At 41.1% G+C, this 26,446-nt stretch overlaps 1 protein-coding gene across 2 annotated transcripts in view; it reads left to right on the top strand.

The window, feature by feature from the left end:
• LOC128691700 (uncharacterized) overlaps nucleotides 1-26,446 on the top strand; it is a 61,631-nt gene that overhangs the window by 13,717 nt on the left and 21,468 nt on the right. Inside the window, exon 3 of one of the 2 annotated variants that reach the window (XM_053780576.2) lies at nucleotides 21,702-21,855. In XM_053780576.2, the coding sequence (XP_053636551.1) occupies nucleotides 21,702-21,855 (154 nt within the window). The remainder of the gene's footprint in view (nucleotides 1-21,701; nucleotides 21,856-26,446) is intronic. The other variant, XM_053780577.2, reaches the window with a different exon arrangement.

Consider the following 26,446-nt stretch of genomic DNA (forward strand, 5'->3'; position numbering starts at 1 on the left):
GCCAGACCTGAGTCCTGGAGGTGGGAAGTACAATGCCTGCACTTTGAGGGCTTCAGGATATTGGCTGTTTGAAGTGACATCTAAACTGTCATATCCTGGCACCTCTGCAAAGACTGATTATGTATGAGTGAGGGTGAAAGTGTTGAATGATGGAAGTTTTTTCTTTCTTTTTGGGTCGCCCTGCCTTGGTGGGAAATGGCCAATGTGTTAAAAAAAAATATACAGTGGACCCTCGATCAACGCTGGCATCGTCTAACGATAAAATCGCCTAATGATGCGTTTCTGCGTAAAAAAATTGGCTCGACCAATGGTGAAAAACTCAGGTAACAACATTGGTCCCAAACATGTCCACCTGTCCGTCCAGGGTGAGCACGCCTCAGCTGCCCTGCCTTCAGCTAGTGTGCTATTGTTTACAAGCCACAGCGGTCGGTTCCACGTGTACCTGCGGTACATTTTGTATTCCAGTATTTTTAGTGCTTGTAACTGCGACTATTGGCAGAAAGGTGGGATAGTGCAAAGATGAGTAGTGGGGGGGGTTGAAGAGGGTTGGAATAGTTTTAAAAATGCAGTATTAGAATGTGGGGCAGAAGTTTGTGGTTATAGGAGGGTGGGGGCAGGAGGAAAGAGGAGTGATTGGTGGAATGATGAAGTAAAGGGTGTGATAAAAGAGAAAAAGGTAGCTTATGAGAGGTTTTTACAAAGCAGAAGTGTTATAAGAAGAGCAGAGTATATGGAGAGTAAAAGAAAGATGAAGAGAGTGGTGAGAGAGTGCAAAAGGAGAGCAGATGATAGAGTGGGAGAGGCACTGTCAAGAAATTTTAATGAAAATAAGAAAAAATTTTGGAGTGAGTTAAACAAGTTAAGAAAGCCTAGGGAAAGTATGGATTTGTCAGTTAAAAACAGAGTAGGGGAGTTAGTAGATGGGGAGAGGGAGGTATTAGGTAGATGGCGAGAATATTTTGAGGAACTTTTAAATGTTGAGGAAGAAAGGGGGGCGGTTATTTCATGCACTGGCCAGGGAGGTATACCATCTTTTAGGAGTGAAGAAGAGCAGAATGTAAGTGTGGTGGAGGTACGTGAGGCATTACGTAGAATGAAAGGGGGTAAAGCAGCTGGAACTGATGGGATCATGACAGAAATGTTAAAAGCAGGGGTGGATATAGTGTTGGAGTGGTTGGTACTTTTGTTTAATTAATGTATGAAAGAGGGGAAGGTACCTAGGGATTGGCGGAGAGCATGTATAGTCCCTTTATATAGACTGGAGAATACACTAGACCTCATCTTCACTAACAATGATGATCTGATAAGAAATGTCACCATATCAAAAACAATATACTCAGATCACAACATAATTGAGGTTCAGACATGTATGCGTGGAGCCCCAGACCGACATAATGAGACTAGTCACGAGGGAGCATTCACCAAATTCAACTTCAATAACAAAAACATAAAGTGGGACCAAGTAAACCAAGTCCTAACCGATATAAGCTGGGAAGATATACTAAGCAACACAGACCCCAACTTATGCCTAGAACAGATTAACTTGGTGGCACTCGATGTATGCACAAGGCTTATTCCTCTAAGAAAAAGGAGGAGTAGATGTAAAATAGAAAGAGACAGGCGCTCCCTTTACAGGCAATGGAAAAGAATAACAGAGCGGCTAAAAGAGGTCATTATATCTGAAATGCGTAGGGAGACACTGGTCAGAGAAATAGCAAGCATCGAACTTAAGCTAAAGGAATCTTATAGGAGTCAGGAATCGCGGGAACAACTAAAAGCCATAAATGAAATCGAAAGAAACCCAAAGTATTTCTTTTCCTATGCCAAATCAAAGTCGAGAACAACGTCCAGTATTGGGCCCCTACTTAAACAAGATGGGTCCTACACAGATGACAGCAAGGAAATGAGTGAGCTACTCAAGTCCCAATATGACTCAGTTTTTAGCAAGCCGCTAACCAGACTGAGAGTCGAAGATCAAAATTAATTTTTTATGAGAGAGCCACAAAATTTGATTAACACAAGCCTATCCGATGTTATCCTGATGCCAAATGACTTTGAACAGGCGATAAATGACATGCCCATGCACTCTGCCCCAGGGCCAGACTCATGGAACTCCGTGTTCATCAAGAACTGCAAGAAGCCCCTATCATGAGCCTTTTCCATCCTATGGAGAGGGAGCATGGACACGGGGGTCGTCCCACAGTTACTAAAAACAAAAGACATAGCCCCACTCCACAAAGGGGGCAGTAAAGCAACAGCAAAGAACTACAGACCAATAGCACTAACATCCCATATCATAAAAATCTTTGAAAGGGTCCTAAGAAGCAAGATCACCACCCATCTAGAAACCCATCAGTTACACAACCCAGGGCAACATGGGTTTAGAACAGGTCGCTCCTGTCTGTCTCAACTATTGGATCACTACGACAAGGTCCTAAATGCACTAGAAGACAAAAAGAATGCAGATGTAATATATACAGACTTTGCAAAAGCCTTCGACAAGTGTGACCTTGGCGTAATAGCGCACAAAATGCGTGCTAAAGGAATAACAGGAAAAGTCGGTCGATGGATCTATAATTTCCTCACTAACAGAACACAGAGAGTAGTCGTCAACAGAGTAAAGTCCGAGGCAGCTACTGTGAAAAGCTCTGTTCCACAAGGCACAGTACTCGCTCCCATCTTGTTCCTCATCCTCATATCCGACATAGACAAGGATGTCAGCCACAGCACCATGTCTTCCTTTGCAGATGACACCTGAATCTGCATGACAGTGTCTTCCATTGCAGACACTGCAAGGCTCCAGGCGGACATCAACTGAATCTTTCAGTGGGCTGCAGAAAACAATATGAAGTTCAACGATGAGAAATTTCAATTACTCAGATATGGTAAACACGAGGAAATTAAATCTTCATCAGAGTACAAAACAAATTCTGGCCACAAAATAGAGCGAAACACCAACGTCAAAGACCTGGGAGTGATCATGTCGGAGGATCTCACCTTCAAGGACCATAACATTGTATCAATCGCATCTGCTAGAAAAATGACAGGATGGATAATGAGAACCTTCAAAACTAGGGAGGCCAAGCCCATGATGACACTCTTCAGGTCACTTGTTCTATCTAGGCTGGAATATTGCTCCACACTAACAGCAAATTTCAAGGCAGGTGAAATTGCTGACCTAGAAAATGTACAGAGAACCTTCATGGCGCGCATAACGGAGATAAAACACCTCAATTACTGGGAACGCTTGAGGTTCCTAAACCTGTATTCCCTGGAATGCATGCGGGAGAGATACATGATTACATACACCTGGAAAATCCTAGAGGGACTAGTACCGAACTTGCACACGAAAATCACTCACTGCGAAAGCAAAAGACTTGGCAGACGATGCACCATCCCCCCAATGAAAAGCGGGGGTGTCACTAGCACGTTAAGAGACCATACAAAGTGTCAGGGGCCCGAGACTGTTCAACTGCCTCCCAGCATACATAAGGGGGATTACCAACAGACCCCTGGCAGTCTTCAAGCTGGCACTGGACAAGCACCTAAAGTCGGTTCCTGACCAGCCGGGCTGTGGCTCGTACGTTGGTTTGCGTGCAGCCAACAGCAACAGCCTGGTTGATCAGGCTCTGATCCACCAGGAGGCCTGGTCACAGACCGGGCCGCGGGGGCGTTGACCCCCGGAACTCTCTCCAGGTAAACTCCAGGTAAATAAAGAAAAAGGGGACAAAAGAGATTGTAAAAATTATAGAGGAATAAGTTTACTGAGTATACCAGGAAAAGTATACGGTAGGGTTATAATTGAAAGAATTAGAGGTGAGACAGAATGTAGGATTGCGGATGAGCAGGGAGGCTTCAGAGTGGGTAGGGGATGTGTAGATCAAGTGTTTACATTTAAGCATATATGTGAACAGTATTTAGATAAAGGTAGGGAAGTTTTTATTGCATTTATGGATTTAGAAAAGGCATATGATAGAGTGGATAGAGGAGCAATGTGGCAGATGTTGCAAGTATATGGAATAGGTGGTAAGTTACTAAATGCTGTAAAGAGCTTTTATGAGGATAGTGAGGCTCAGGTTAGGGTGTGTAGAAGAGAGGGAGATTACTTCCCGGTAAAAGTAGGTCTTAGACAGGGATGTGTAATGTCACCATGGTTGTTTAATATATTTATAGATGGGGTTGTAAAAGAAGTAAATGCTAGGGTGTTCGGGAGAGGGGTGGGATTAAATTATGGGGAATCAAATTCAAAATGGGAATTGACACAGTTACTTTTTGCTGATGATACTGTGCTAATGGGAGATTCTAAAGAAAAATTGCAAAGGTTAGTGGATGAGTTTGAGAATGTGTGTAAAGGTAGAAAGTTGAAAGTGAACATAGAAAAGAGTAAGATGATGAGGGTATCAAATGATTTAGATAAAGAAAAATTGGATATCAAATTGGGGAGGAGTAGTATGGAAGAAGTGAATGTTTTCAGATACTTGGGAGTTGACGTGTCGGCGGATGGATTTATGAAGGATGAGGTTAATCATAGAATTGATGAGGGGAAAAAAGGTGAGTGGTGCGTTGAGGTATATGTGGAGTCAAAAAACGTTATCTATGGAGGCAAAGAAGGGAATGTATGAAAGTATAGTAGTACCAACACTCTTATATGGATGTGAAGCTTGGGTGGTAAATGCAGCAGCGAGGAGACGGTTGGAGGCAGTGGAGATGTCCTGTCTAAGGGGAATGTGTGGTGTAAATATTATGCAGAAAATTCGGAGTGTGGAAATTAGGAGAAGGTGTGGAGTTAATAAAAGTATTAGTCAGAGGGCAGAAGATGGGTTGTTGAGGTGGTTTGGTCATTTAGAGAGAATGGATCAAAATAGAATGACATGGAAAGCATATAAATCTATAGGGGAAGGAAAGAGGGGTTGGGGTCGTCCTCGAAAGGGTTGGCAAGAGGGGGTAAAGGAGGTTTTGTGGGCGAGAGGCTTGGACTTCCAGCAAGCGTGCATGAGCGTGTTAGATAGGAGTGAATGGAGACAAATGATACTTGGGACCTGACGATCTGTTGGAGTATGAGCAGGGTAATATTTAGTGAAGGGATTCAGGGAAACCGGTTATTTTCATATAGTCGGACTTGAGTCCTGGAAATGGGAAGTACAATGCCTGCACTTTACAGGAGGGGTTTGGGATATTGGCAGTTTGGAGGGATATGTTGTGTATCTTTATGCATACATGTATATGCTTCTAAACTGTTGTTCTCTGAGCACCTCTGCAAAAGCAGTGATAATGTGTGAGTGTGGTGAAAGTGTTGAATGATGATGAAAGTATTTTCTTTTTTGGGGATTTTCTTTCTTTTTTGGGTCACCCTGCCTCGGTGGGAGGCAGCCGACTTGTTGAAAAACAAAAAAAAATGCTAAATAAGCCACCATGGGCCCCAAGAAAGCTTCTAGTGCCAAATTTGTGGTAAAAAGGGTGAGAATTACAATTGAATTGAAGAGAGATGATCACAAAATATGAGAGAGTAATATGTGCCTCTGAGCTGGCCAGGTTGTATAACAAACCCCAATCAACCATCGCTACTATCTTGGCCAACAGAAAGGCAGTCAAGGAAGCTGTTATTGTGAAAGGTGCAAGTATGTTTTCGAAACATCACAAATACTCGAAGATGTTTAGAGACTGTTGTTGTTGTGGATAAACGAAAAACAAATACAGGAGATAGTACAGTATTTCACAGTCAGTCATATGTGAAAAGGCAAGGCAAGTTGCATGACGATTTAATTAAAAGAATGCCTGCAACTAGTAATGTTATTGAATTTAAGGCCAGCAAAGGCTGGTTTGAGAGATTTAAGAATTGTACTGCATACACAGTGTGGCAAGGCATGGTGAAGCTGCCAGTTTGGACAAAAAAGTGGCTGAAAAATATGTGCAGGAATTCAAGGAGTACACATACTGAAAAATTAAAACCCCAACAAGTGTTTGTGACGAAACAGGCCTGTTTTGGAAGAAAATGCCAAACACGACCTACATTACACAGGAGGAAAAAGCATTGCCAGGACACAAGCCTGTGAAAGACAGGGTAACACTCATGTTGTGTAGTAATGCTAGTGAAGCCTCTACTCGTGTATCACTGAAACTCCCAGAGTGTTCAAGTAAAACAATGTTGTCAAGGCTAATCTGTGTGTGATGTGGAGGGCAAACAGTAAGGCATGGGTCACGGGATATTTTCTATGATTGGTTTTATCATGCATTTGGCCCCACTGTGAAAAATTACCTCCTGGAAAATAAATTGGACCTCAAGTGCCTCCTGGTATTAGACAATGCTCCTGCTCATCCTTCAGACTTGCCAGAGCAAATTGTGGGGGAGTTGAGCATCATAAAAGTGAAGTTCTTGCCTCCTATTACTACTACTATCCTCCAGCCCATGGACCAGCAGGTCATTTCAAATTTCAAAAAACTGTACACCAAAGCAGTGTTTCAAAAGTGCTTTGAAGTGACCTCAGACACTCAATTGACCCTATGAGACTTTTGGAAAGATCACTTTAGTATCCTCAATTGCATAAACCTTATAGGTAGGGCTTGGAAGGGAGTGACTAACAGGACCTTGAACTTTGCTTGGAGGAAATTGTGGCCACAATGTGTATAAGAGGGATTTTGAAGGGTTTGGGGCTAGCCCTGAGGAGCCTATGCCAGTTGTGGAATCTATTGTGTCATTGGGGAAGTCCATGGGGTTGGAGGTTAGTGGGGAGGATGTGGAAGAGTTGGTGGAGGATGATGATGAAGAACTAACCACTGATGAGGTGCAAGAGCATCTGCAACAGCAAGAGACCACAACTGAGGAAATTGCTTCTGACGAGGAGAGAGAGAGAGAGATGGAGGAAGTTGCCTTCTTCAACAATTAAGAACATAAGAAAGGAGGAACACTGCAGCAGGCCTGTTGGCCCATACTAGGCAGGTCCTTTACAATCCATCTCACTAACAAAACATTTGCCCAACCTAATTTTCAATGCTACCCAAGAAATAAGCTTTGATAACTCTATCCACTCATTTGCAAGTCCCACTCAAATCCAACCCCTCTCACTCGTATATTTTTTTTTTTTTCAACAAGTCGGCCGTCTTCCACCGAGGCAGGGTGACCCAAAAAAGAAAGAAAATCCCCAAAAAGAAAATACTTTCATCATTCAACACTTTCACCACACTCGCACATTATCACTGCTTTTGCAGAGGTGCTCAGAATACAACAGCTTAGAAGCATATACATATAAAGATACACAACATATATTTATTTATTTATTTATCCAACCTAAATTTGAAACTACCCAAGTCCTAGCCTCAATAACCCAACTAGATAGACTGTTCCACTCCTCAACTACCCTATTTCCAAACCAATACTTTCCTATATCCTTTCTAAATCTAAACTTGTCTAATTTAAATCCATTACTGCGAGTTCTCTCTTGGAGAGATATCCTCAAGACCTTATTAATATCCCATCTTCCACTTATACACTTCGATCATGTCTCCCCTCATTCTTCGTCTAACAAGTGAATGTAATTTAAGAGTCTTCAGTCTTTCTTCATAAGGAAGATTTCTAATGCTATGTATTAATTTAGTCATTCTACACTGAATGTTTTCTAACGAATTTATGTCCATTATGTAATATGGAGACCAGAACTGAGCTGCATAATCTAGGTGAGGCCTTACTAATGATGTATAAAGCTGCAGTATAACCTCTGGACTTCTGTTGCTTACACTTCTTGATATAAATCCCAATAATCTATTTGCCTTATTATGTATGCTTAGGCATTGCTGTCTTGGTGTAAGGTTGCTGCTCACCATAACCCCCAAGTCCTTTTCACAATCTGTATGGCTAAGTTCTACATTATTTAGCTTATAAGTCCTAGGGTTGCGGACACTCCTGAGCTTCAGAACCATACATTTATCTACATTGAACTGCATCTGCCACTTTTCTGACCAGGTATTGAGTTTGTCTAAATCCTCCTGAAGTTCCCTGATATCTACGTTTGAATCAATTATCCTACCTATCTTTGTGTCATCGGCAAATTTTCTCATTTCACTAGTAATTCCCTCATCAAGGTCATTGATAAATATAAACAACACTGGGCCCAAGACTGATCCCTGTGGAACGCCACTTGTTACAGATCCCCATTCGGATTTAACCCCATTTATGGACACGCTGCTTCCTGTCTGTGAGCCATGACTCGATTCGTGACAGCACTTTTCCCTCAATGCCATGAGCTGCCACTTTCTTTAACAGTCTTTGATGCGGAACTCTATCAAAAGCCTTACTAAAATCTAAGTAATAAATATCAAATTCTTTATCGTGATCATCTGGCCTGGTCACAGACTGACCCCCGGAACTCACTCCAAGAACTCTCTCCAGGTAAACAGCCTCAAAAGCTTTACTGAAGAAAGTTAATAAATTGGTTAGACAAGAAGGGCCCTTCGTAAACCCATGCTGAGTATCATTAATCAGATTGACTCTAGCAGTCTGCCTACAATTGAGGTCAGGCTTATTGGGCGGTAATTTGACGGTAACGACTTGTCTCTGATTTAAAAATAGGAATTACATTAGCCATCTTCCACATATCAGACACTACACCTGTTTGAAGAGATAAATTAAAAATATTAGTTAATGGTTCACAGAGTTCCATTTTGCATTCCTTAAGAACCCTTGAAAAAAGCTCATCACGTCCCGGCGACTTATTTTGCTTCAGTCGGTCTGTTTGTTTCATAACCATTTCACTAGTGACTGTGATGTTACATAATTTATCTTCTTCAGGCCCACTATAAAAATTAATTACTGGGATATTGTTAGTGTCTTCCTGTGTAAAAACCAAGATAAAATAATTTTTTAAAATCGAGCACATTTCATTCTCTTTGTCAGTACGATGCCCATAGTTATTTTTAAGGGGACCTATCTTATCCCTAACTTTTGTCCTATATGCCTGGAAAAAACTTTTTGGGTTTTCGAATCCTTGGCAACTTAATTTCATAGTTCCATTTAGCTTTTCTTATCTCCTTTCTAACGTCTCTCTTAATGTCAATATACTGATTCATAAGATGATTCTCACCACTTTTGATACACCTATAAATTCCTTTCTAAAAAGTCGTTAGATTCTAAATTTCCAGTTAGAAAATTCCAGTCAATATTATTAAAGTTAAAGTCCCCTAGAATTATAACGTTATTGTGCCTGGTGGCCTTAACAATTTCCTCCGAGAGTAGTCTTCCTCGGTCTCTATCCAAGTTTGGTGGACGGTAATTTGTGCAAAGTGGATTGATGTGCAAACCTTTATGGATGAACCATACCCCGGCCGGGATTGAACCTGCGGTCAGAGAGTCTCAAAACTCCAGCCCGTCGCGTTAGCCACTAGACCAGCTAGCCACAATAAGATTCGTCCAACTAGGTATATTTCTACACCATAGGAAGGTTAGCACAGGCACCACTGTGACCACAAATGCAAGTTTTTACAGACGAATCTCCAGCTAGCGTGGCCGTGACGAACTCTAGCTCAAGTCCCTTCACTGCCGTCAACATGACTCACAAAATCGTAATGACACGATTGCAAACAAACCATACCCCGGCCGGGATTGAACCCGCGGTCAGAGTCTCAAAACTCCAGCCCGTCGCGTTAGCCACTAGACCAGCTAGCCACAATAAGATTCGTCCAACTAGGTATATTTCTACACCATAGGAAGGTTAGCATAGGCACCACTGTGACCACAAATGCAAGTTTGCAATCGTGTCATTACGATTTCGCGAGTCATGTTGACGGCAGTGAAGGGACTTGAGCTAGAGTTCGTCACGGCCACGCTAGCTGGAGATTTGTCTGTAAAAACTTGCATTTGTGGTCACAGTGGTGCCTGTGCTAACCTTCCTATGGTGTAGAAATATACCTAGTTGGACGAATCTTATTGTGGCTAGCTGGTCTAGTGGCTAACGCGACGGGCTGGAATTTTGAGACTCTCTGACCGCGGGTTCAATCCCGGCCGGGGTATGGTTTGTTTGCAATCGTGTCATTACGATTTCGTGAGTCTTCATGGATGAAAATCACCCTGACAGCTATTGCAAACCATGCTGATGACTTACAATGACAATGTTGTGGCCCATTTTAGAAAAAGAAGAAAATCATCAAAGTGGGATGTTTGAATGTGCGTGGATGTTGTGCAAATGATAAGAAAGAGATGATTGTGGATGTTATGAATGAGAAGAAGCTGGATGTCCTGGCTTTAAGTGCAACAAAGCTGAAGGGAGTGGGAGAGTTTCAATGGGGAGAAATAAATGGGATTAGGTCAAGGGTTTCAAATAGAGTTAGAGCTAAAGAAGGAGTAGCAATAATATTGAAGGATAAGTTATGGCATTAAAAGAGGTAATATAAATGTATTCAAGGATTATGTGGAGTAAAATAATGGATGTGAAAAGTGGGTTATAGTAAGCATTTATGCACCTGGAGAAGAGAGAAGTGTAGAGGAGAGAGAGAGAGATTTTGGGAAATGTTGAGTGAGCGTGTGGGGAGTTTTGAACCAGGTGTGAGAGTACTTGTGGTTGGGGATTTCAATGCTAAAGTGGATAAAAATGTTGTGGAGGGAGTAGTTGGTAAATTTGGGGTGCCAGGGGTAAATGAAAATGGGGAACCTTTAATTGAGCTGTGTGTAGAAAGAGGTTTGGTAATAAGTAATACATATTTTATGAAAAAGAGGATAAATAAGTATACAAGGTATGATATAGCACGTAATGAAAGTATGTACTAGTTTGCTAGATTATGTATTGGTGGATAAAAGGTTCATGGGTAGGCTTCAGGATGTACATGTTTATAGAAGGGCAACTGATATATCGGATCATTATTTAGTTGTAGTTACAGTTAGAGTAAGAGTTAGATGGGATGAAAGGAAAATGGAAATAACAAGTAAGAGAGAGGTGAAAGTGTATAAACTTAGGGAGGAGGAAGTTAGGGTGAGATATAAGCAACTATTGGCAGAAAGGTGGGCTAGTGCAAGTATGAGTAGTAGGGGGGGGGGGTTGAAGAGGTTTGGAATAGTTTTAAAAATGCAGTATTAGAATGTGGGGCAGAAGTTTATGGCTATAGGAGGGTGGGTGTAGGAGGAAAGAGGAGTGATTGGTGGAATGATGAAGTAAAGGGTGTGATAAAAGAGAAAAAGGTAGCTTATGAGAGGTTTTTACAAAGCAGAAGTGTTACAAGAAGAGCAGAGTATATGGAGAGTAAAAGAAAGGTGAAAAGAGTGGTGAGAGAGTGCATGAGGAGAGCAGATGATAGTGGGAGAGGCACTGTCAAGAAATTATAATGAAAACAAGAAAAAATTTTGGAGTGAGATAAACAAGTTAAGAAAGCCTAGGGAACGAATGTATTTGTCAGTTAAAAACAGAGTAAGGGAGTTAGTAAGAGTAAGGGAGTTAGTAGATGGGGAGCTGGAGGCATTGGGTAGATGACGGGATTATTTTGAGGAACTTTTAAATGTCGACGAAGAAAGGGAGGCAGTCATTTCATGCACTGGCCAGGGAGGTATAACATCTTTGGGGAGTGAACAAGAGCAGGATGTGAGTGTGGGGGAGGTGCGTGAGGCATTACATAGAATGAAGAGGTAAAGCAGCAGGAACTGACGGGATCATGACAGAAATATCAAAAGCAGAGGGGGATATAGTGTTGGAGTGGTTGGTATTTTTGTTCAATGAATGTATGGAAGAGGGGAAGGTACCTTGGGATTGGCAGAGAGCATGTATAGTTCCTTTATATAAAGGGAAGGGGGACAAAATAAATTGTAAAATTATAGTGGAATAAGTTTACTGAGCATTCCAGGGAAAGTGTACAGTTGGGTTATTATTAAAAGAATTAGACGTAAGACAGAGAGTAGGACTGCGGTTGAGCAAGGAGGCTTTAGAGTTGGTAGGGGATTTGTAGATCAAGTATTTACATTGAAGCATGTATGTACAGTATTTAGATAAAGGTAGGGATGTTTTCATTGCATTTATGTATTTAGAAAAGGCATATATATGACAGAGTGGATAGGGGAGCAATGTGGCAGATGTTGCAAGTATATGGAATAGTTTGCAAGTTACTAAATACTGTAAAGAGTTTTTATGAGGATAGTGAGGCTCAGGCTAGGGTGTGTAGAAGAAAGGGAGATTACTTCCCAGTAAAAGTAGGTCTTAGACAGGGATGTGTAATGTCACCATGGTTGTTTAATATATTTATAGATTGGGTTGTAAAAGAAGTAAATGCTCAGGTGTTGGGGAGAGGGGTGGTATTAAATTATGGGGAATCAAATACAAAATGGGAGTTGACACAGTTACTTTTTGCTGATGATACTGTGCTTATGGGTGATTCTAAAGAAAAGTTGCAAAGGTTAGGGTACGAGTTTGGGAGGGTGTGGAAAGGTAGAAAGTTAAAAGTGAACATAGATGAGAGTAAGGTGATGAGGGTATCAAATTATTTAGATAAAGAAAAATTGGATATCACATTGGAGAGAAGAAGTATGGAAGAAGTGAATGTTTTCAGATATTTGGGAGTTGATGTGTCAGCGGATGGGTTTATGAAGGATGAGGTTAACCATAGAATTGATGAGGGGTAAAAAGGTGAGTCATGCATTGAGGTATATGTGGAGAAAAAAAAGGTATCAGTGGAGGCAAAGAAGGGAATGTATGAAAGTATAGTGGTACCAACACACTTAAATGGGTGTGAAGCTTGGGTTGTAAATGCTGCAGTGAGGAGGCAGTGGAGATGTCCTGTCTCAGGGCAATGTGTGGTGTAAATATTATGCAGAAAATTCGGAGTGTGGAAATTAGGAGAAGATGTGGAGTTAATAAAAGTATTAGTCAGAGGGCTGAAGAGGGGTTGTTGAGGTGGTTTGGTCATTTAGAGAGAATGGATCAAAGTAGAATGACATGGAGAGCATATAAATCTGTAGGGGAAGGAAGGCGGGGTAGGAGTCGTCCTCAAAAAGGTTGGTGGGAGGGGGATAAAGGAGGTTTTGTGAGCAAGGGGCTTGGACTTCCAGCAAGCTTGCATGAGCGTATTAGATAGGAGTGAATGGAGACGAATGGTTTTTGGGACCTGACGAGCTGTTGGAATGTGAGCAGGGTAATATTTAGTGAAGGGATTAAGGGAAACCAGTTACAGTGGACCCCTGCATAACGATATTATTTCAATCCAGAAGTCTGTTTGGGTGCCGTTATAGACCGAATTTGTTCCCATAAGAAATATTGTGAATTAGATTAGTCCATTTCAGACCCCTAAAAATACACCTACAAAAGCACTTACAAAAATAAACTTACATAATTGGTCGAGTTGAGAGCTGATCATTATCCGGGGGTCCACTGTACGTATTTTTATATAGCCGAACCTGAGTTCTGAAAATGGGAAGTACAATGCCTGCACTTTAAAGGAGGGGTTTGGGATATTAGCAGTTTGGTGGGATGTGTAATAGGATGGTACAGTGAAACGTCAAATTTCGAACTTAATCCGATCCAGGAGCTTGTTCTAAATTCGAAAAGTTTAAAAAGCGAAGCAATATTTCCTGTAAGAAATAATGGAAATACAATTACAGTGGACCCTCGACTAACGCTATTAATCCGTTCCTGAGAGCTCATCGTTAGTCAAGTTAATTTTCCCCATAAGAAATAATGGAAAAAAATTAATCCGTGTAGGACACCCCAAAGTATGAAAAAAAAATTGTTTTTACCACATGAAATATTAATTTTAATACACACAAACTGAAGAAGACATGCACAGTTACATGACACTTACCTTTATTGAAGATCAGGTGATGATTGATGGGATGGGAGGAGGGGAGAGTGTTGATGGTTTTAGTGTTTAGAAGGGGAATCCCCTTCCATTAGGACTTGAGGTGGCAAGTCCTTTTCCGGGGTTACTTCCCTTCCCTTTAAATCTCTCAAACCAACCTTTGCTGACCTTAAATTCACTCACGTCACCACTAGTTGTTGGCATTTTTTAATTAAATCGTCATGCAACTTCCTAGCCTTTTCACATATGATCGCTTGAGAGATGCTATCTCCTGCTATCTGTTTTTTGTTTATCCACACCAATAACAGTCTCTCAACATCTTCGAGTACTTGCGATCTCAGTTTCGATAACATAGTTGCACCTTTGGCAAGAACAGCTTCCTTGATTGCCGTTTTCTTGCCCAAAATAGTAGCGATGGTTGATTGGGGTTTTGTGTACAACCTGGCCAGCTCGGAGACACGCACTCCACTTTCATACTTAGCAATGATCTCTTTCTTCATATCCATAGTAATTCTCACCCTTTTTGCTGTAGGGTTGGCACTAGAAGCTTTCTTGGGGCCCATGGTGACTTATTTTGCAGGTGCAATCACTAAAAAGGCTGTGATAATATGAAATGTTCCGATTGTATGCTTGGAAGCGACCGCGGTGGCTGGCTGGCTTGTAAACACTGGCCAGAAGTGGACGCGTCTCAGATGGAACGAATAGTGTTGGTTGAGTTTTTTAGCACTAGTCGAGGCAAAATTTTTGCGTTAAAATGTATCGCTAGTCGGATTTATCGTTAATCGATGCCATCGTTGGTCGAGGGTCCACTGTAATTTGTTCGAACAGAAACCCAAAAACATTCACAAAAAAAAATACATTTTATAGAGATTATTTATAGTTTTACAACAAATATAGTATACAATTATGTATTAATAAATTTAACCCTTTCAGGGTTTTTGACGTACTAGTACGCCTAAATTCTAGCTCCCTCAAATCTAGTGAGAGAAAGCTGGTAGGCCTACATATGAAAGAATGGGTCTATGTGGTCAGTGTGCACAGTATAAAAAATATCCTGCAGCACACAGTGCGTAATGAGAAAAAAAAACATTGTGTTTTTGCATTAAAACAGCGACCTTGCGCTGTATTTTCGTATGGTATTTATTGTTGTATTCTAGTTTTCCTGGTCTCATTTTATAGAATGGAAGACATATTACAGAAAGTGAGATGATTTTGACTGGTTTTACAATGAAAAGTACCTTGAAATTGTGCTCAAAGTAACAGAAATGCTCAATTTTTACCAAAGTTCAAAAGGAAACAAATCATGCTACGTGTCCAATACATGTCAATTAGTGAGTCTAATATTCTTTCACAAGTGCACTGATATTATTTATACCATTTCTACACTAATACAGTAGTCTGCATAACAGTAAATCTTCTAGTTTTTGTGAGAATAAAAATTCAAAGTGGAAAGCAAAAGAATGTAAGAGGGGCCTGGGGATGTGACTAACGAACAGAGGAAATATTATTTTAGTGCCAGGAATGTCTGTGTTTATTCTGGACCCTATTTGGAAATTGGCATCCTTTGAAATTTGTGTGAAATTGGCAAAATTGCTAAATTCTGACCACTGTATTGGATAGTTGAAATCGGTAAATGGGTGGTTTCTTGTACTCATTCGATAGAAATAATGGAGTTCTAGCGAAATAGTTATGATTTTTGTCGACTAGTACACCGGAATTGGCCGAAAATAGGGCTCAAATTGGGCAAAATCGCCGATGCGTAAACATCGTTGAGACCGCTAACTTCGTGAGAGCATAATTCCGTAAGTTTTCCATCAAATTTCGTACTTTTGGTGTAATTATGATCGGGAAAAGATTCTATCTTTTCATAAGAAAAAAAAATTTTTTTTTTTTTTTTGTTTGAAATTTTGGCGGCCCTGAGAACAAGTCTCTGAAAGGGCCTGGTGACCCCCAAAGGGTTAACGATAATTTGAGGCATTTTAATCAGGAGAGTTTAGATCATTGATCACTCAACAGATGTAATTGAATCACATAAAATGGTGGCATTCTGGTGTTGTATACATTCATTAAGTTGTTCCTTCTGCATGCATTGATTTATTCAGTCAGAAGTGTTTCTAGATTTTGTGCTGTTTTCCTGACATATACCTCATCACAGCCTCAAGGAATTATGCAAACCCCTGCATTGACTGGTTCAAGGTGAGGTTTTTTGATGGATATGCTGATTGCTGTGGTGACTTAGTGATTTACACACATGCTTTGAAGGTGTATAAAGCAACTTGACTTTTGTGAAAGTTTATGACATTGTTTAAAGTGGTGTAAGTGCATGAAGGACACTTTCTTAATCAGATGGGAAAAAAAAAATTAATTTGGCTTCACATGTATACATACTCAAACTCAGGGATGCAAATTCAGTATGCTTTCAGAAAATAGCTAATGATGCCTTGTTTAGCCATAATATCTTTACTGGAATATTTTTTTTTAAGGGTTTCTGCAGACTAAGTTTTAGGATGTTACCTTTTCTGGATGAGGATGTTGAGGAATGGCAACCTGTCACTGGACTGTGTGACTTGGATTGCCAGTTCATGAGCCTTCTCTTGTCTGCACATCAAAATGTTTAGGAGTGATTATAAAAATGCCATCCATGTAATTGTGTTGGCAGAGATGATGGCAAAGCGTTCAGAGTCTAAGTGTTTCATAGAGGGATTTGCAAAGAAGGCACAGATAGGGGAGCACATACTTGTGTTATATGTTGAAAGAGAAAAAGTTCATGCAGAGTTTAGTCAGGCTGACATAATCCCTAGGAGGTAGTCGAAGATTAAGAATCTGATTAGCTTTGTGTCATGTGGTCATTGGCTTGTGTGGTGGATACCTTAGTGATGAAGTAATATCTAAATTACCTAGTTTCTTGTTTTGGATAGAGGTCTGAGATTAAGATCACTTGAGTGCTGTAGATGAGCAGGGCTGATGGTTTCTTGATGCCAGCAAGGGGCTTTTGATCCAGGGAATTGGATCTGCTCTCCCCTTCCTTCATTAGAGGTTCGCCGGTACTTCCGGCCAGGGTCTTCTCCATATGGTGACCCGGCTCCCCTTCCCTTCCCAATATTGAATTTAAATAGTCAATCTCCCATACACTGTATGATCCCTATGGGTTTAATACTTCCCATGAATGTAGTAATGTGGTGCACTCCCTATATACCTGATGTGACAGCAGCTGTTAAATGCAGGGTATATTTGCCACAACCATGTGAGCTTTGCTCTATTTATCTCCCTAGACTGTATACGGTTGCCCTTCAGGACTTCACCACAGCAGACAAATGAGGCAGGGTCATCACCGTTAGTGACCACCACCACCACCACCAAAATTATAAGCCACTTGAATGACCAGTCTGCATAAAAAACAGCAGTGGTGGACGCCCAAGACTTCCTAAATCAAATCCAGACAAATGCTTGATAACTAATAACCCCCCAAACCAGCACTTTTGTATGAACTGAGACCAATAAATATAATATACCTCAGACCAATCGCATCAGGTACAGTAGGGCCCCACTTATACGGCAGGTTAGGTTCCAGGCTATCACCGGCTATCCACTTATAAATGCATATAAATGCCAGACAACAAGTTTACACTAACTTGTATTAAGTTAGTAATAGAACGAGGCATTAAAAACAAAAGTAAAAAAACATACACAGTACATTCATTACTTACCTTAAAATATTTGTAGCCTTAATGTAGGGCGAGAGCTGAGTAGTACATACTTATTTGTAGGAAGTCAGGTGTAGGTAGCCCTGGCTCCCTGTCCCAAACTTAATATATGATAAAGCAACCCAGAGAGATAAAATACACATACACATACACATAGCACTAACATCCCATATCATAAAAATCTTTGAAAGGGTCCTAAGAAGCAAGATCACCACCCATCTAGAAACCCATCAGTTACACAACCCAGGGCAACATGGGTTTAGAACAGGTCGCTCCTGTCTGTCTCAACTACTGGATCACTACGACAAGGTCCTAAATGCACTAGAAGACAAAAAGAATGCAGATGTAATATATACAGACTTTGCAAAAGCCTTCGACAAGTGTGACCATGGCGTAATAGCGCACAAAATGCGCGCTAAAGGAATAACAGGAAAAGTTGGTCGATGGATCTATAATTTCCTCACTAACAGAACACAGAGAGTAGTCGTCAACAGAGTAAAGTCCGAGGCAGCTACGGTGAAAAGCTCTGTTCCACAAGGCACAGTACTAGCTCCCATCTTGTTCCTCATCCTCATATCCGACATAGACAAGGATGTCAGCCACAGCACCGTGTCTTCCTTTGCAGATGACACCCGAATCTGCATGACAGTGTCTTCCATTGCAGACACTGCAAGGCTCCAGGCGGACATCAACCAAATCTTTCAGTGGGCTGCAGAAAACAATATGAAGTTCAACGATGAGAAATTTCAATTACTCAGATATGGTAAACATGAGGAAATTAAATCTTCATCAGAGTACAAAACAAATTCTGGCCACAAAATAGAGCGAAACACCAACGTCAAAGACCTGGGAGTGATTATGTCGGAGGATCTCACCTTCAAGGACCATAACATTGTATCAATCGCATCTGCTAGAAAAATGACAGGATGGATAATGAGAACCTTCAAAACTAGGGAGGCCAAGCCCATGATGACACTCTTCAGGTCACTTGTTCTATCTAGGCTGGAATATTGCTGCACTCTACCAGCACCTTTCAAGGCAGGTGAAATTGCCGACCTAGAAAATGTACAGAGAACTTTCACGGCGCGCATAACGGAGATAAAACACCTCAATTACTGGGAGCGCTTGAGGTTTCTAAACCTGTATTCCCTGGAACGCAGGAGGGAGAGATACATGATTATATACACCTGGAAAATCCTAGAGGGACTAGTACCGAACTTGCACACGAAAATCACTCACTACGAAAGCAAAAGACTTGGCAGACGATGCACCATCCCCCCAATGAAAAGCAGGGGTGTCACTAGCACGTTAAGAGACCATACAATAAGTGTCAGGGGACCGAGACTGTTCAACTGCCTCCCAGCACACATAAGGGGGATTACCAACAGACCCCTGGCAGTCTTCAAGCTGGCACTGGACAAGCACCTAAAGGCAGTTCCTGATCAGCCGGGCTGTGGCTCGTACGTTGGTTTGCGTGCAGCCAGCAGCAACAGCCTGGTTGATCAGGCGCTGATCCACCAGGAGGCCTGGTCACAGACCGGGCCGCGGGGGCGTTGACCCCCGAAACTCTCTCCAGGTAAACTCCAGGTAAACAGTACATTCATTACTTACCTTAAATAGTAGTCTTAATGTAGGATGAGAGGCGAGTAGTATTTATTTGTAGGAAGTCGGTGTAGGTAGCCGGTAGGAGTAGCCCGCCTGGGCTACACCTACCTACGTAGCTATATATCTAATGCGGCCCAAAGCCATAATATTACCATCGGCATACCTTGTTCACTGAATTTAATAGTTTCTAGCAACTACCTTTAGATGCCAACATAAACGAAGAGAGAAGTAATGAATAATTCGTGCTGAGAATTGTAAACAAAAGTGGAGTGTTAAGGGGAGTGACTGGGCCAAATGCAGATTCATTCAAGTTTTCTCTGGTGCTGGACCAGAGAAAACAATGTTTTCCCTGGTCCATTGAAGACCTCATCAGGACCAAGGTAAAGTGCCTTGAACCAGTCAACACACAGTGCTGTTACGAAAAGTATTTTGGGAAAACATCACGAAGCCTAGGACCACTTATGAACAAAGACATTAGTGCTTGCTGAAGCAACAACTTGAACACGTGTACCTTGTGAATTTAGCACTTTGCTTTAATAATCATTAAACATGAATGCCAGCAACCATTTAATGAGATTCAATGCTACCCACTTAGAAAAGAACCAAATGCTCAGATGAAAATTCCCTTTATCATTAATCACCATCCCAGACAAACAGGATAAAAGTAACTTCGTCATCTCTGAAGCATTAGCAAGAATCCTTAATATGAAACCTGCCATCACATAACTAGATGTGTCCTTTACTACCACAAGCCATTAAACCTACTGCAGCACTTGTACTAGCTTGACAAAAGCTCATGGAGACCAAACCATGGCTGCAATAAAATGTCCAATTTGTAGTTCGTGCATCGTTTTACTTGACACCTGTGAATCTCAATTTTCTTCCTTCATAGTCCTATCTTTGCTGTTTCCTCTGGTCATTTCATATATATTATAATTACAATCAAAAGTGCTAAACCCACAAGGCTTTTTATTCAGGAGGGCCTTGTTTGTATGGTTCTTAGGTTCCCAACCCCTTGCTGCAAGTCAAAATTGCCGGGTGAAGAGCATTTTTTGTGTCAAATGATTTAAATTACTGTTAACATGTTTATACTATCAGGTTAGGTGCTCAGTACAGTTGGGCATAAAAAAGTAAAACACAAAGTAAAATAAAAACAGTACTTACAATACTTACCCTAAAATATAGTGCTGGTTGCCCTTCCCTTGTGTAACTTGTGCGAAAAAGCAGTAAAAGTACCAAACATGAACACTGGCTCAATTGAACCCCTCGAGGGAGGTTCCTTGATGCTGGTGAGGGGCTCTTGATCTAGGGAATTGGATCTGTGCTCCAGTTCCCTGAATTAAGCCAGATTACCTTCCACCCGCCCCCCCACAGGTACTGTATGATCCTACAGGTTCAGTGCTTCCCCATGGTTATTATAATATACAGTGGACCCCCGCTTAACGATCATCTCCGAATGCGACCAATTATGTAAGTGTATTTATGTAAGTGCGTTTGTACGTGTATGTTTGGGGGTCTGAAATGGACTAATCTACTTCGCAATATTCCTTATGGGAACAAATTCGGTCAGTACTGGCACCTGAACATATTTCTGGAGTGAAAAAATATCGTTAACCGGGGGTCCACTGTATAATGGGTCAATTGAAAGCCAGCAAAATGTGGACCACTGAAAAGAGGATGCCAAATACACGAAGCCCACACATACATACACACACATATATGTACATGTACATACATACGCTTATGTACACATGGCAAGATAAGATTTTGTTCAGATTTTTAACCCCAGAGGGTTAGCCACTGAGGATTACCCAAGAAAAGCAGTGCATTATTGAGGGACACTCTCTCATTTCCATTGGGGTCCTCAATCTTGTCTCCCAGGATGCGACCCACACCAGTCGACTAACACCCAGGTACCTACTTGCTGAGTGAACAGGACAACAGGTGTAAGGAAACATCGAAATGTTTTCACTCCACCAGGAATCAAACCTGAACCCTCAGCGTGTAAAGCAAGAGCTTTGCCAGCCAGGCCATGGGTCCTGGCTAGCACTCGAGCATTCTGTGCAAACTTAAAAAAAGGGGGGGGGGAGTCGTTTAGGGGTGCCCAGCAACCTCAAATTTTTATCCTCTTAAAACAGGAGTATGAAGTATTCAAAAAGAATATTGGATGTAAATTCTATTATTCTGTTTATGATTTAAGTGAATGCTGTGTCTTATTGTATTAAAAAATCTTCGAATCTTAAAATTGTTGGGAAATACATTGTATATGTAGACATGACTGTACAGAACAGTATATTATAGCTGGGTATGAGTATGACGACTTCATCATACTGATCTACCCAGCATTCATTTCAGAAAGGAAGTAATATATATAAAGTTATTTTCAAAATATATATTTTAAAATGTGTGTGCTGTCTTATTCCCTGCTATTTTTCAAGTGCTTTACTTGTATAATATTATAGTGGGGCTTCTTCCTAAGGGAGCAGGTTACTGGGCTGCAAAGGTCAGCATAGACTGAAGTAAGTTGTGTAGGTTCCACATGAATTCTTAACGTTTCTCAATATTTTCATTAAATGTGGTGTAAATTTTAGATTTCTAGGGTAATGCATCTTAGTTTTAATTATGATGCAGAAGATGATACAGATGTCTCCGATTGTGAAGAAATGTCGCAGCCTGACTGTATCTCCCGTGCAGTCTCCACCTGAAGTAGCCATTAAGGGACTGTCAAAGGACCAGCTGGTTGATGTTCTCGTTAATGTAATGACTCGGCATCCAGACCTAAAAGGTACTAACCTTTACATAACTTTGTTAGTAGTGCAAATTCACTTCACTAGTAAACTGTTCCTACAAATACAGTATCTTGTAATGCTCAACAAGAGTTGAAGATGCCTTCTTGATGTTGAGAAATGGAGCAATGGTATTTAGGGAAAGTGTAAAAATCCTGCATAAAATAGTATTTGATTAAGTTAAGTAGAAATAAAACTACAAGCTTTTAAATAGTAAATGTTAAATGATCCATACAAGTTTAATGCCTTTTTTATTTTTATTTTATTATCACACCGGCCGATTCCCACCAAGGCAGGGTGGCCCGAAAAAGAAAAACTTTCACCATCATTCACTCCATCACTGTCTTGCCAGAAGGGTGCTTTACACTACAGTTTTTAAACTGCAACATTAACACCCCTCCTTCAGAGTGCAGGCACTGTACTTCCCATCTCCAGGACTCAAGTCCGGCCTGCCGGTTTCCCTGAATCCCTTCATAAATGTTACTTTGCTCACACTCCAACAGCACGTCAAGTATTAAAAACCATTTGTCTCCATTCACTCCTATCAAACACGCTCACGCACGCCTGCTGGAAGTCCAAGCCCCTCGCACACAAAACCTCCTTTACCCCCTCCCTCCAACCCTTCCTAGGCCGACCCCTACCCCGCCTTCCTTCCACTACAGACTGATACACTCTTGAAGTCATTCTGTTTCGCTCCATTCTCTCTACATGTCCGAACCACCTCAACAACCCTTCCTCAGCCCTCTGGACAACAGTTTTGGTAATCCCGCACCTCCTCCTAACTTCCAAACTACGAATTCTCTGCATTATATTCACACCACACATTGCCCTCAGACATGACATCTCCACTGCCTCCAGCCTTCTCCTCGCTGCAACATTCATCACCCACGCTTCACACCCATATAAGAGCGTTGGTAAAACTATACTCTCATACATTCCCCTCTTTGCCTCCAAGGACAAAGTTCTTTGTCTCCACAGACTCCTAAGTGCACCACTCACTCTTTTTCCCTCATCAATTCTATGATTCACCTCATCTTTCATAGACCCATCCGCTGACACGTCCACTCCCAAATATCTGAATACGTTCACCTCCTCCATACTCTCTCCCTCCAATCTGATATTCAATCTTTCATCACCTAATCTTTTTGTTATCCTCATAACCTTACTCTTTCCTGTATTCACCTTTAATTTTCTTCTTTTGCACACCCTACCAAATTCATCCACCAATCTCTGCAACTTCTCTTCAGAATCTCCCAAGAGCACAGTGTCATCAGCAAAGAGCAGCTGTGACAACTCCCACTTTGTGTGTGATTCTTTATCTTTTAACTCCACGCCTCTTGCCAAGACCCTCGCATTTACTTCTCTTACAACCCCATCTATAAATATATTAAACAACCACGGTGACATCACACATCCTTGTCTAAGGCCTACTTTTACTGGGAAAAAATTCCCCTCTTTCCTACATACTCTAACTTGAGCCTCACTATCCTCGTAAAAACTCTTCACTGCTTTCAGTAACCTACCTCCTACACCATACACTTGCAACATCTGCCACATTGCCCCCCTATCCACCCTGTCATACGCCTTTTCCAAATCCATAAATGCCACAAAGACCTCTTTAGCCTTATCTAAATACTGTTCACTTATATGTTTCACTGTAAACACCTGGTCCACACACCCCCTACCTTTCCTAAAGCCTCCTTGTTCATCTGCTATCCTATTCTCCGTCTTACTCTTAATTCTTTCAATTATAACTCTACCATACACTTTACCAGGTACACTCAACAGACTTATCCCCCTATAATTTTTGCACTCTCTTTTATCCCCTTTGCCTTTATACAAAGGAACTATGCATGCTCTCTGCCAATCCCTAGGTACCTTACCCTCTTCCATACATTTATTAAATAATTGCACCAACCACTCCAAAACTATATCCCCACCTGCTTTTAACATTTCTATCTTTATCCCATCAATCCCGGCTGCCTTACCCCCTTTCATTTTACCTACTGCCTCACGAACTTCCCCCACACTCACAACTGACTCTTCCTCACTCCTACAAGATGTTATTCCTCCTTGCCCTATACACGAAATCACAGCTTCCCTATCTTCATCAACATTTAACAATTCCTCAAAATATTCCTTCCATCTTCCCAATACCTCTAACTCTCCATTTAATAACTCTCCTCTCCTATTTTTAACTGACAAATCCATTTGTTCTCTAGGCTTTCTTAACTTGTTAATCTCACTCCAAAACTTTTTCTTATTTTCAACAAAATTTGTTGATAACATCTCACCCACTCTCTCATTTGCTCTCTTTTTACATTGCTTCACCACTCTCTTAACTTCTCTCTTTTTCTCCATATACTCTTCCCTCCTTGCATCACTTCTACTTTGTAAAAACTTCTCATATGCTAACTTTTTCTCCCTTACTACTCTCTTTACATCATCATTCCACCAATCGCTCCTCTTCCCTCCTGCACCCACTTTCCTGTAACCACAAACTTCTGCTGAACACTCTAACACTACATTTTTAAACCTACCCCATACCTCTTCGACCCCATTGCCTATGCTCTCATTAGCCCATCTATCCTCCAATAGCTGTTTATATCTTACCCTAACTGCCTCCTCTTTTAGTTTATAAACCTTTACCTCTCTCTTCCCTGATGCTTCTATTCTCCTTGTATCCCATCTACCTTTTACTCTCAGTGTAGCTACAACTAGAAAGTGATCTGATATATCTGTGGCCCCTCTATAAACATGTACATCCTGAAGTCTACTCAACAGTCTTTTATCTACCAATACATAATCCAACAAACTACTGTCATTTCGCCCTACATCATATCGTGTATACTTATTTATCCTCTTTTTCTTAAAATATGTATTACCTATAACTAAACCCCTTTCTATACAAAGTTCAATCAAAGGGCTCCCATTATCATTTACACCTGGCACCCCAAACTTACCTACCACACCCCTCTCTAAAAGTTTCTCCTACTTTAGCATTCAAGTCCCCTACCACAATTACTCTCTCACTTGGTTCAAAGGCTCCTATACATTCACTTAACATCTCCCAAAATCTCTCTCTCTCCTCTGCATTCCTCTCTTCTCCAGGTGCATACACGCTTATTATGACCCACTTCTCGCATCCAACCTTTACTTTAATCCACATAATTCTTGAATTTACACATTCATATTCTCTTTTCTCCTTCCATAACTGATCATTTAACATTACTGCTACCCCTTCCTTTGCTCTAACTCTCTCAGATACTCCAGATTTAATCCCATTTATTTCCCCCCACTGAAACTCTCCTACCCCCTTCAGCTTTGTTTCGCTTAGGGCCAGGACATCCAACTTCTTTTCATTCATAACATCAGCAATCATCTGTTTCTTGTCATCCGCACTACATCCACGCACATTTAAGCAACCCAGTTTTATAAAGTTTTTCTTCTTCTCTTTTTTAGTAATTGTATACAGGAGAAGGGGTTACTAGCCCATTGCTCCCGGCATTTTAGTCGCCTCATACGACACGCATGGCTTACGGAGGAAAGATTCTTTTCCACTTCCCCATGGACAATAGAAGAAATAAAAAGAACAAGAGCTATTTAGAAAAAGGAGAAAAACCTAGATGTATGTATATATATATATATGCATGTGCGTGTCTGTGAAGTGTGACCAAAGTGTAAGTAGGAGTAGCAAGATATCCCTGTTATCTTAGCGTGTTTATGAGACAGAAAAAGAAACCAGCAATCCTACCATCATGCAAAACAGTTACAGGTTTTTGTTTCACAGTCATCTGGCAGGACGGTAGTACTTCCCTGGGTGGTTGCTGTCTACCAACCTACTACCTTTTTGTGGCTATAATATTAATAGTGACTAAGTAATGGTGAAAGTTTTTTTCGGGCTACCCTGCCTTGGTGGGAGATGGCTGGCATGATATAAAAAAAAAAAATTAAGTAAACAATCAGGAACTAAATTTAGGGTTTGCAATAAAGATGTTAAGCAATGTATAGCACAGAGTGCTTAGAAAGATGCATGGGTTACAATACTTTGTCATGCCATGAATAGTCTGTAGTTCACCTTGAATAACAATTTTTTTTTACAGTTTAAGTAGAGGCCAGACAAGTGACTCGTATAGATGTAACTGGTTCAAGGATCTTTGTCTAAACTGGGAATAAGAGAGATACTAACATTCTAAAATTAGCAGTAGGATAAGTCATATCCTGCATTATGGTGTGGAACTGGTAACGGGTGATTATAAAAAAAAATTACCATTGACTATCTCCCATCGAGATAGGGTGACTTGGAAAACTCATTTGCCATCATTTGTTCACTAGTTATGCTACAATTGTGTGGACATAACCAAGTAGGTAGACCTGAATGAAATATTGGGGGGGTCAATGCTCCTGTGGCACAGTTCTAGACCATGCCTGATCATCCAGGCTGTTGTTGGCCACACAGCCAATTGTGTAAGCCACAGCCCTGCTGGTCAGGCACTGATTTAAGGAACTTCTCTATTTCTCTCTTGATAGCCAGAGGTTTGTTGGTAATTTCCCTTATGCATTGAGGGTGGGCATTGAAGAATCAAAGAC

The sequence above is a fragment of the Cherax quadricarinatus genome, chromosome 26 (assembly GCF_038502225.1).
Source record: "Cherax quadricarinatus isolate ZL_2023a chromosome 26, ASM3850222v1, whole genome shotgun sequence".
NCBI lineage: Eukaryota > Metazoa > Arthropoda > Malacostraca > Decapoda > Parastacidae > Cherax > Cherax quadricarinatus.